The sequence below is a fragment of the Pseudorasbora parva genome, chromosome 14 (genome assembly GCF_024679245.1).
Source record: "Pseudorasbora parva isolate DD20220531a chromosome 14, ASM2467924v1, whole genome shotgun sequence".
Classification (NCBI taxonomy): domain Eukaryota; kingdom Metazoa; phylum Chordata; class Actinopteri; order Cypriniformes; family Gobionidae; genus Pseudorasbora; species Pseudorasbora parva.
The window spans coordinates 23,740,254-23,752,009 of record NC_090185.1 but is presented as its reverse complement, the minus strand read 5'-3'; the positions used below and the strand labels follow the sequence as shown (position 1 = coordinate 23,752,009).

Sequence of the window (11,756 nt, the reverse complement as noted above, 5' to 3'; positions counted from 1 at the left end):
ACCCGTAAATTCAAGCTTCACCATTCGCATACCTCTAACTCTCCCTCGCACCTCCGTCACATCAACTGATCTCTGCTCACGGAGAAAATGATATAGCTTACAAATTATAATCGTTTTCTAAAGTATCCTCATCACTTGAAGGAACACTCATGGACGAGGTCGAACTGGAAGCCATGTTAATCTTGGATTAAATCGGCCACCGTATGAGTTAAAACGAAATCGGAATTGAGAGGAACATAAACCAATATTCACTGGATTATCATATACCTTTTCACCGCTAAATGGGGGAAAATATCACACAGTGTAGCTTTAATAGTTCAAAGTTAATGGGCTCAGGGGAGGCAAGCCTCCCATTGTAGCTTTACCTGCTGGTGTCATTGTTGGACAGTGTTACTTTATAAAAACGAGTGACTTACACTTTTTAATGTCACATTTAGTCATAATTATGTTGTTTTATTTTAATATATTGTTTTCTCAGCCATTTTTTTTTTCAGGAGACGCTGCCTCTCCTGCCTCCTCGGAGGAAACGCTCCTGATCTTATTCACAGCAGTGCAATCATTGATTTTTAACAGGAATGAAAGCGTGGCTGTGAGGTATAGGCTAGACATATATCTCTTCAGTAGGTTGTACTGTTATTTAATCGTTATGCTGATGAAACATTGCAAAAATATCTTTCCAATACATTTTAGTAAACAAACATGCTATGGGAAATTATAAGTGATCTAGGAGCTTATACAGCTTTTTACAGTGGATGTCATTGATAACCGGATGCATATTTAATGTGAATGTGCGAGATTTACAATTTATTAGCCACTATATGCAAATAATTAGAATAACAGTAAAAATATTTTGTGTTGCATATAATCTGTTAACAAATACCCGTTTGTAACATCAAGCAGCATAGCTGACTGTTTTTATACAGATAAAATAAATAGAAGAGGCTGACACCGAAAGTCACGCACATTCAAGTTAAAGCACTTTCTTTAAAGGAACACTCCACCGTTTTTAGAAATAGGGCTTATTCAACTTCTAATTCCTACATTTAGATATGTGGGCAAATACATTTTTTGTCTCAGTGCATGCATTATTTTAGATTGGCAGGGTCACCGCTAGCTTAGCTTAGCATAATGAATGATGTTGCCAGCTAGCATGTCCAGAGTAAAAGTGAAAAAAAACCCCACTTAATTACTTCTTGTGGCCTGCGTATTCACACAGCAAGTACAAATAGCGATGCAGATTCAATTTCTTAGGCAGATATTGGCTTGGGACTATATTATGGGGAAGCACAGGCGAAGAACTGCTACTTAGGAGCAGAGATATCACGGCTCTCATCCTCACGTCCTCCGGCTGTTGAGTGATCGCAATGTGTTCAAGTAGCAGTTCAATATCTGTCAATTGACTATACCAAGTCAATATCTGCCTAGGAAATCGCCTAGTCTTAATCTGCATCGCTATTTCTACTCACTGTGAATACGCAGGACACAAGAAGTAATTAGGTGGGTGGGTTTTTTTTTGGATCACTTTTACTCGGGACATGCTAGCTGGCAACATAGGATTCCATTCATTATGCTAAGCTAAGCTAGCGGTGACCCTGCCAAACTAAAACAATGCATGCACTGAGACAAAAAAAAAATGCATTTATGCCCACATGCCCACATATCTAAATGTAGGAAAGAAGTTGAATAAGCCCCATTTCTAAAAACAGTGGAGTGTTTCTTTAAAAATATATTGAATAAAAGGTGAGTACAATGAGCATATTGTGCCACCTAGTGGTTAAATTGTGAATAGATTGCTAAGAAAACATTTTTTTCTGTCTTTCTGTATTAAAGCAAGCTGAAGATAATGATACTTTCACCCAAATGGCCATTTTGATTGCAATTAGTCAAGCTAGATTTTTTTAAGAACAACACCCTTGTTGTAATAAGTCAGGAAAAGAAAATAAATAATAAAATGCCCTCACTCTTTGTGCCTAAGAATCCAAATCTGTACTGTTAGGCAGCCTCAAATGTCTAATGATCTGGGGTAAGTCTGTCTTAACCAAACTGTGCGGATGCTGCGTCGCTGCACAGTTAATCACCCAGTAGCGGAAAGCTTTGGCGCCGTGAAGGCGTTTGATCAAATCAGCTTTGGAATGCTGAATAGGACTAAAACCGGGGCCAGAATGTTTTGATCGGTCTTTGCCCCACGACTCATCTCTTCTTACCCCACTGTCCGTTAATCAGGCCCATGTCTCCGGCGTTAATCTCCGCCCCCTCCCATGTACCTAATTAGATTAAGGGGATCAACACACCAAGCACTGTTCCACAGCCTAATGGGGTTGAGGGGACAGGCCTTTGATTAGAATGAGAAAATGAACAGAAGTCAGTAACACGCTTGTGTGCCTTCAGAGTGTGTTGAGATGGGAGTCAAAATGCTTTAAGCTTCATTGGCATTCTGGTGAAATCACAGCATATAGCAGTGATGTTTTATCTTAAGACATGTAATTACCAAAAATGATCTGAAAAACAGCCAACGGCAAAGAAAAACCTTCATTCATAACTGAGTGCATTTGTGTATAAGAGAGAGAGAGTGCAAATTGCAACCTGTTCAACAGCTTGTATCTTATAAACATAAGGCACGCATATGCAAGAGAATTAACGTCCTAAAGCTGTCAAAGGCAAGAGGATTTAATGCCGAGGACCATTCATGGGAATTAAGCAAATTAATGCAAAGGGGAAAAAAAGATTGGGTTCAGAAGATTTAATTAGATGGCGTTGTAACAGTGATGATTAGTTAAAAACCTTGTTTCTTGTGTAGGTTCCCACTCTTCGCTCCCATTAATTTTGGATATTTATGTCTTGGTTATCCTTTTTTTGTTGTTAACATTTTGTTATAACATTTTTATAACATGACTTACGTAACTGACAAAAATACAACACGCATATTTTTTTTGAAGAAAAAACATAAAAATATATTTTATATTATATATAAATATATAAAATCTATATAATTCGGAGTCTTAATAGTATGTGGCATGATCATCAAGACCTATCTGAATAAAAAGTATGTTAGTTTTAAATTACATTTACATAATTTAAATTAGAAGGCACACTGTTTCATTCATAATGTTTTTGTTTTTAATAAATAGGGTCACTAATTTGAGTTATTTTTTTCAGCCGCATAAGGGTTATACCAATAACTGCCTACATGTCATTTTTAGTTCATCCTTTTGAAAGTGAAGTGGGTCAAGATTGCTATCTTCCTGAAGCTGTTAAGATTCAGAGACCTATAAAAGACGTCAGAAAGGATCTAAGCCGAAATCATAATTTAATTTAGCCACTAATTATTCTGTCCAGATGTCCCACGTTAGCTCATGGCCCTCTTGTTCTGCTCGCAGTAATACAGTTTTGATGCTTCATCCTGGCCCACACTCATCCCTCCCTCCTTATTCTCCAGCAGCAGTGTAGGTCCTCACCCGAGGAACGCTTACCAGATTATGCTGTGTGATAAGCTTCCTATTTTTCGAAACTGCATGGCGATTTATGGGATTATCTGGGTACTTATCCCGGAGTCGGCTTTGGGCAGCCTGCCGAAATCTCTTAAGACTAAAGATTTGGCTTCTGAGCTCTTCTGTCTAATTATTATCTGGAGTGGCCACAGTCGTGAGGAATGTGTTCACTTTTTTACACCATGCATAATGTCTCCCAAAGTGATGCCCACACACTAACACACTTGGCAAGAAATTAAATGTATGATTGTATTACTGGTCTTAATCATTTGTTATGTTGAACTGGATTTTTAACCTAGTTTCATAGTTTGCCTATATCCGTTTAAGCGCACAGGATTTTGCACCATCCTTATGGACCTTATTAATTCTATCTCTAATTGGACAATGCAGTTTATATATATATATATATATATATATATATATATATATATATATATATATATATATATATATATATATATATATATATGTATATATATATATATATATATGTATGTATGTATGTTTTTTTTTTTTACTGGATATTTGGTTTATACACTGTATTGCCAAAAGTATTGGGACACCCCTCCAAATCATTGAATTCAGGTGTTCCAATCACTTTCATGGCCCCAGGTGTATAAAATCAAGCACCTAGACATCCAGATGCTTCTACAAATATTTGTGAAAGAATTGTTCTCAGGAGCTCAGGGAATTCAAGCGTGGTACTATGATAGGTTGCCACCTGCATTTGTGAAATTTCCTCATTACTAAATATTCCTTGGTCAACTCTTAGTGGTATTATAACAAAGTGGAAGCAATTGGGAACAACAGCAACATAGCTACAAAGTGGTAGGCCACGTAAAATATCACAGAGCGGGGTCAGCGCATGCTGAGGCACACAGTGCACAAAAGTCTTCAACTTTCTACAGAGTCAATAGTGCTACCGATCTCCAAACTTCATGTGGCATTTAGATTAGCTCAAGAACAGTGCATAGAGAGCTTCATGGAATCAGTTTCCATGACCGAGCAGCTGCATCCAAGCCTTACATCAAAGCAATGCAAAGCGTCAGATGCAGTGGTGTAAAGAGCGCCGCCACTGGACTCTAGAGCAATGGAGACGTGTTCTCTGGAGTCACGAATCACACTTCTCTGTCTGGCAATGAGATGGACGAGTCTGGGTTTGGCGGTTGCCAGGAGAACAGTACTTGCCTGACTGAGAGAGGAAACTGCAAGCCAGCCCTTCTCGTCCAATATAGTGCCTGACCTCACAAATGCACTTCTAGAAGTATGGTCAAACATTGCCATAAACACACTCCTAAAATGTGTGGGAAGCCTTTCCAGAAGAGTTGAAGCTGTTATAGCTGCAAAGGGTGGGCCAACTCCATATTAAACCCTACGGATTAAGAAAGGGATGTCAACAACTTTTGAGAGGCTGTAGGGAGAGGCAGGGAAAGTGTAGGTCTCATTTCTTGGTTTCATGTTGAAAGAGTGTTTGTTGTGGCAAATACTCTCCTTCAAATAAAAGTAGATATATTTAACATATTCACAATATTTGGAGGGGACTTGCATGTTTAAAAAAGTTGTTGTTAAACTTTAGCTTATTACATTAATGTTGAAATTGTATGAATTCAATTTTTACATTTTTCATAATCTGTGTGTAAATGTTTGTATCCCCCAGGATACGTTGCCAGTTTGGGGTTATATATATATTGAAAAAAGAAAGCTTGTTTGGTAATACGTGTTACAACATTTTAGCCACATTTTTTAAACATTTATTCTCTCAAAAACATTCTTTGTAAAATTTTGTTGGACATTGATCATAATGCCTATTTATGAATATGTTATAGCATACTGTGTCAATAAATACACATATTTCTAGAGCCTATAAATGATCAAAATAACCAATATTTTGCTGAAAATCCTGATTTACACAATCTGTTTCATGCCTTCTGTCTTCTTACTGATAGTTTAGCAATTTTTTCATGTTAATGTAAATGTCAAATATGACACAACAAGCTTTGGGGAACATTTATTTGTCCAACCCCAAACTGGCAATGTATCCTGGGGGATACAAACATTGTATACAACCACTTAGAGGGTTATGTAATGGCAGATGTCCCATAAATTATATTACTGTATATTCTGGGTTCAGTAGCCTGCGTAATGTTGATTACCACACAAATTTTACAGTTAGGGCTTTTATAATGGAAGTGAATAGGACCATTTTTTTAAAACCTTAAAGGGAACCTATTATGCCCCTTGCTAAAAGATGCAATATCTCAGGTGTCCCCTTAATGTGCTGTGAAGTTCCAACTCAAAATACCTCACAGATAATTTATTATATCATGTTGTAAATGCCCATTTTTTAGAGGAAGAATAACATGCTGTTTTGGTGCATGTGTCTTTAAATGCAAATTAGCTGCTACTTACCAACCTATTTTCCAGAAAATGGCAGAGCCTACAGCTTGTGCCTACAATACTCTGCCAAAAACTAAAACATCTGTTTGGTTTTGATTATCATCTCTATTGTGTGGCATTGCAGTTCTTCATCATAATGAAAGTGTATTATCTGTATGCGTTTTGAGGCCATTTCAGTCTTAACTTCTGATATATGGTTTTTTGAGCATATCCGAAGCACATGCACAGAAATCTGTATATCAAACGGCCAACACGATCTCATGGTCATGCGTATAAATAGTACGAGTTTGCAATCTCGTGGAATGTATGGTAATGCGTATGGTACGCGGTTTTTCGCGTGCATATGATACGCACTTTATGCCGTGCATATGACACGCTCTTGGGTAGGTTTAGGGTGGTGGGGTGGGGGGTTCGTATGTATAATACGCCATAAAGTGCATCTCATATGTACGCGAAAAACGGCGTACCATACGCACGCCAAAACCCATTTTGGCGTATACATTCCACGAGATTGCAAACTCGTACTATTTATACGCATTTTCGTGAAATCCGGCTCCAAACGGCGCGTCCTGTGAGTATTAAACTAAGTTCTCTTTTACATCTTATTGCACTTAAACTGTCAAATACACACAAGGTTATGTCAAAAATTCACAAAGTTAACAAACAGAGTCTGTGAACTTAAACAAGTAAAGAAATCACATGTGTGTGGTAAGATTTGTGCATTAAAAGCAGCGTAATATACAGTGTCCATTTTTGCATGCTAATATGAATCAAACAACAAAAGGAAAACAGAAAATCACTTACCGCTCTTGATTGAAAACTTGAGCTTTAATAAGAACACATTTCTTGGATGCTACTGTTAAATGCTATGACGATGAGATAAAAATGGCTGACTGTGTAGCTCACTCAGGGCGGGGGCTATGCTAATAGGGCAGAGTCCATCAGCAATTGTGGGCGGGGCCTACGCATATGCAACATCACACTGCTAATCTGCAAACAGCTTGTTCTGAGACACTGCTTATGATTTTAGGGGCATTAAAAAAGAGGTGGATTTTTAACCATAGGGTGGTTGTGTACACACACTGCCAACACACATATGTTCAAAAGTGAATTTTGCATAATAAGTCCCTTTTAAAATACTCACCGTTTCAATAATTTAGCTACAAGCTGGAAACAATATGAGTGTTAACGTGTTTTTAGTTTGACACTTAATATTCAACAATATTATTGATCTGACTGCATTGACAACTGAACTGAGCTGGACGATGATGTCACTGTTTTATCCAGAGTGGCTGTAGATAAATAAACCAAATTAATAACTAATGATTTTTACAACGGAAATGAATCAACACTGAACTGACGTAAGCTGGAACAATGACATTGTTTTCTTCTAGAGCTGCTGTACAGCCAAAACAAACTTTGTTGCATTATTTTCCTGTTATCACTGTAAAGCTGCTTTGAGACAATCTGTGCTATAACCACGGAGACTTGACTTGAAATCACCTATTAACCTTTTCTGTGTGAAATTATATTTTTTACTACACAATGTCATAAATCCTAAAATGACTGTAAATGTTCTAAACAGCTTTACAACTCAAATAAACCTTAGGCTTTAATTTAAGTGCTTTTATAAAAGTATAAGATTCACATGGCCCCATTCACTTCCATTTTCTTTTCTTTCTTTCAAAATAATGTTTTGTGGTACTGTACATTATGCCACAAATGCTGGAAAAATATTTTAAAAGGACGCAATGAATAAGGAAATGCAACACTTTTCATCTAACTTTATTTGTTTTCATTTAACAAATAAATGTGCACATGTACAAGATGGCTTACAAAATATGTACAATTTAATTGCCAACCCTTTTACATGCAGACATTCTTTTCAGGTTAGATCCGGTTATATCAATCCATGAAGGGATGGTGTGCAATGTGTCTGAAGTGCAGCCCAGCTCCAGTAGACTCTGGGTGAGAAGCTCACCATTAACGGATGGGTTGGTGGACAACACCAACATGGTGTCCGTTTCAGGCGGCCAAGGGTTTGGTAATGCGCAGGCAGCCCGAGGGGAAGTTGCCCCGTTACTCTGCGGATCCTTCTCCGGGCTCGTCGCCGGTGGTAGTCCCCATTAGAGAAGTCTTGAAAGTTGGCCGGATGAATAGCCCAGAAATGGCCCTTGCCGTTGTCACTGCGGCCAGCTTTGATGAAGCACTCGTTCAAAGAGAGATTGTGTCTGACACTGTTTCTCCAGTTCTTGTCCTGTTTTAAGAGTAGACAATGTGAATACTTTGACCCCTAATAATGAATCTAAGAAAAAGTCTATAAACAAAATGGTCAGTGTATAAATTATTATTATGAAATTGCGACAGAATAGTATATTTTAAGAATTACATCACTGAAATTTGACCAAATTTGTTATGAAAATTCACTTGGGAATCGTTTTACCAATAAAAATCAGAATGCAAGTCTTTGTCAGATCATGGGATTCAAAATTGAACAGTAAAATCCTTTGGTTTAACAGAGAAAGATCCAAATATTACTTTGTTAGATCATAGTAAGATCAGTTAGATCAGATAATAATATTTTGCTCTGGTTTGTGTTTGCTTTTCTTTCTTTGTGCGGTAGGTCTTTTGAAGAAGTGCAGTTTGCAGTTTGCGATCAACAAGATAAGTTTAGACGTCCTTAGCACTGATTAGAATATTTTTTTGGTAATGATTACAAATGTGAAGTACTGCAAGTATAGCCTCAAGGATGTAGATCTCTAAGAAGTATTAATAAGATGTAAGAACAGCTTATGGATCTTTGACTTTTCAGGAGATCTGTGAAAAATCATTAGCACAACTGTCTAATCAGGTGCAGACAAACTCTTTGAGGAATGTACAATACCTTGCTTTTGAAGTAAGGATAGCGATCCATGATCCATTGGTAAATATCACATAGAAGGAGTTTCTTTTCTTCTGAATCCAGGATGGCCATGGAAATGAGGGCAATGTAAGACTGCGCTGGCTTCTCATCCGTACCTTCACTCTTCAGATTCGTCTTCTCATGTTCCTCTTGAAATCCGTTACCTTTGTTTTCCTGGTCCTCTGATTTTTCACTATCATGTTCTTTTTGTTCGGTTTGGTTGACTGTGGTTTGAAGACGGTCAGATGGAGAGACATTGTCCTCTGGTTCTGCACTCTCAGTGTTGCGTCCCTTATTGTACAATAGGTAGTCAATGGTGAACTGAAGTCCTAGTTGTTCTCGACTGCTGTGGCATGTGTTGTCTTCCATTTCTGTATTGTTGGATATTGAAATCTGTCGCTTAAGTTTAGTTTTTGGATCATATGAACATTTTGTCCTGGTTTGATTTCCTTTGTGTTTGCTTGTGCCTTCTGTCTTTTCAAGAAGTGCTAAAGATTAGTCTAACAAACAAACATTCGGTAACAGATGTGACGTCAGTCTCTGAGGCATGCGTAAATCGAGCAAACAGGTAAACGCGTTCTAGACAGACTTCTCTCACAATGACCAGAGAGTTAACGGCACTTCATTTAAATGCTCCGCATATTTGACTACATAATTAGAAGCAAAGTGGGGTATAAGAGAGTTAGAGGCAGGGGGTCTAATTTAGGGGGATTATTTTTATTAACCCAAGCAAATCTTAGTAATTACAAGAGATTACACAGATTAATAAACACAAATGGTCTCGGGTGGTGCCTGTAGTGATACTGCATGATTTCTGGGTGTGCTGTTTGGGTCAACTCTTTGGGAACAAAACAAAGGCATTCTGTATTTTAGATTACTGTAAAATCAGCTTTCATGCACTAATGTCAAGATGAATGTTAAAAATTGTATATAGTATCTTTATTTATGATTTTGTTGTTGTTGTTGTTTTGTTCAATCTTAAAATATATATGTAATGAAGTAATATTTATGCAGTTTAAGGGTTTAGATGTTTAATACTTACAGTAAGACCATTTAATTGAATTCCAAACATTATAGCTTCTTTTTAGAGAGCATTTTATACAATTAAACAATTTCCCATTTACATGCATTATGCTTTAGGCAGAAACTTTTATTTTACTGCACTAAAAGTATATAAAATATATCTAAATTACAGCTCATGCTTTCAATGCAAAATGCTGAACAGTTAGTTCATGCGTTCATGGCTAGATTTTTGTAAAGCTCTACTGGGTGGCTGCCCTGCTCGCTTAATAAACAAACTCCAACTGGTCCAAAATGCAGCAGCTCAGGTTCTTACTAGAACCAGGAAGAATGATCATATTAGACCAGTTCTGTCAACACTGCACTGGCTCCCTATTAAACATTGCATACATTTTAAAATCTTACTTATTGCTTACAAAGCACTAAATGATTTAGCTCCCCAGTACTTGAGCTCTTAAACAATTATACTCCATCACGTCTATTGCGGTCTCAAAATTCTGGACAGTTGATAATACCGAGAATATGAAAATTAACTGCAGGTGGTCGATCCTTTAACAGCTAAACTCTGGAACAGTCTTCCTAGCATTGTTCGGGAATCAGACACACTCTGTTAGTTTAAACCTAGACTAAAAACACATCTCTTTACTATGGCATACACATAGAACATTTACTTACTTTACTTTACTTACATTATTCAAATCGATTGACTGATTGTTAGGCTGCATAAACTAGGTCAGCCGGAACCGGGAACACTTCCCATTACACCTGATGTACTCGTTACATCAAAAAGAGTGACATCTACACTTATGTTAGTTTCTCTGTTTATCACGAGGTTTACTGCATTCGGCCGGATCCGGGCCGTGTCCGGATCGGATGGTGGAGCTGCATGACCAACGCATCCCTGAAGTGTCTGCTGAGACCGTCTCAATTAGTGTCTCCTCTGAATTTGCCTCACCGACACGCACCAGCGTGACAACTCCGATCTTTCGAATATTCCTATTCAATAATTGTTTACTCGACACATCCTAAATGAACCCGTCACCAACGCGATGACTCTAATCCTTCAAATATTCATACTCTTGTGTAATCGACACATCATCCTCAATAAACCTGTCTCTTGCGTGATCCCCCGAACTTTAGAATATTCTGATCTAATATGATTTCTGACCTCTAAGGTTGCCAGAATAATAATCATACTGTTTGTTAATAGGCCAGAGGAGAACTGACACCTTGACTGAGTCTGGTTTCTCCCAAGGTTCATTATTCTCCATCATGCCCTGATGGAGTTTTGGTTCACTGTCGTGTTTGTCTTGGCTTGCTCAGTTGAGAACACTAAAATTCAACTTAAGTTTTCAACTAAATATCCAAATAAAATGTATTACACTGTGAAAAAAAATTCAGGCCCCAATTGAACATTTTCTAGTGACTGATCACATCTAAATTTTTCAGTTGGCCAAATTTAATTTCTGTGAATTGATGCAATTTAATTAACTGAAATTCAAATTGGCCAACTACAAATGTTTGATGTTTTTTTTTTTTTTTTTTACAGTTTAAATAAACTGTATCAACTTTATTACTGATCTTCCCACATTGTCGCTATATGATAAATTGAAATGAGCTGATAACATAAACATTTTCTCCAGAACAACTGTACAGGCAAATCAAATTTTGTTGCAATATTTTTCTGTTTAACACTGTGAAGCTGCTTTGAAACAATCGTCATTGTAAAAGTGCTATATAAATAAAGTTGACTTGATTATAAATCCTATAAAATCATATTATTATAGATGCTGTTTTTATGTCTGTATTAGTTAACTTATACTAACATAGCATACAGATTCAGAAGCGTTTAGCCTGATAGCTTTAAACACTTTTGTACTTACCCTACATATATTCTCAGTCATCTTTAATGTAATTATGTGTAAAATTACATTTTAAATGTCCAACTA

At 37.1% G+C, this 11,756-nt stretch overlaps 1 protein-coding gene across 1 annotated transcript; it reads right to left on the bottom strand.

Moving 5' to 3' along the window:
- Positions 1 to 7,780: 7,780 nt before the first annotated feature.
- Positions 7,781 to 9,709, bottom strand: foxq2 (forkhead box Q2). The gene is made up of 2 exons (XM_067414830.1): positions 8,770 to 9,709; positions 7,781 to 8,142 (listed from the first exon to the last, which is right to left on the bottom strand). The coding sequence occupies exons 1-2, from the start codon at positions 9,154 to 9,156 to the stop codon at positions 7,786 to 7,788; spliced, it is 744 nt and encodes a 247-aa protein (XP_067270931.1). The 5' UTR covers positions 9,157 to 9,709; the 3' UTR covers positions 7,781 to 7,785.
- Between the last annotated feature and the right edge of the window lie 2,047 nt (positions 9,710 to 11,756).

What these genes read in the sequence shown, in the direction of transcription:
- foxq2 (XM_067414830.1), bottom strand. Translation starts at nt 9,156, where the DNA reads ATGGAAGACAACACATGCCACAGCAGTCGAGAACAACTAGGACTTCAG. An exon ending in ATCCTTACTTCAAAAGCAAG is followed by an intron (nt 8,143 to 8,769) that starts GTATTGTACATT and finishes CTCTTAAAACAG; the next exon opens with GACAAGAACTGGAGAAACAG.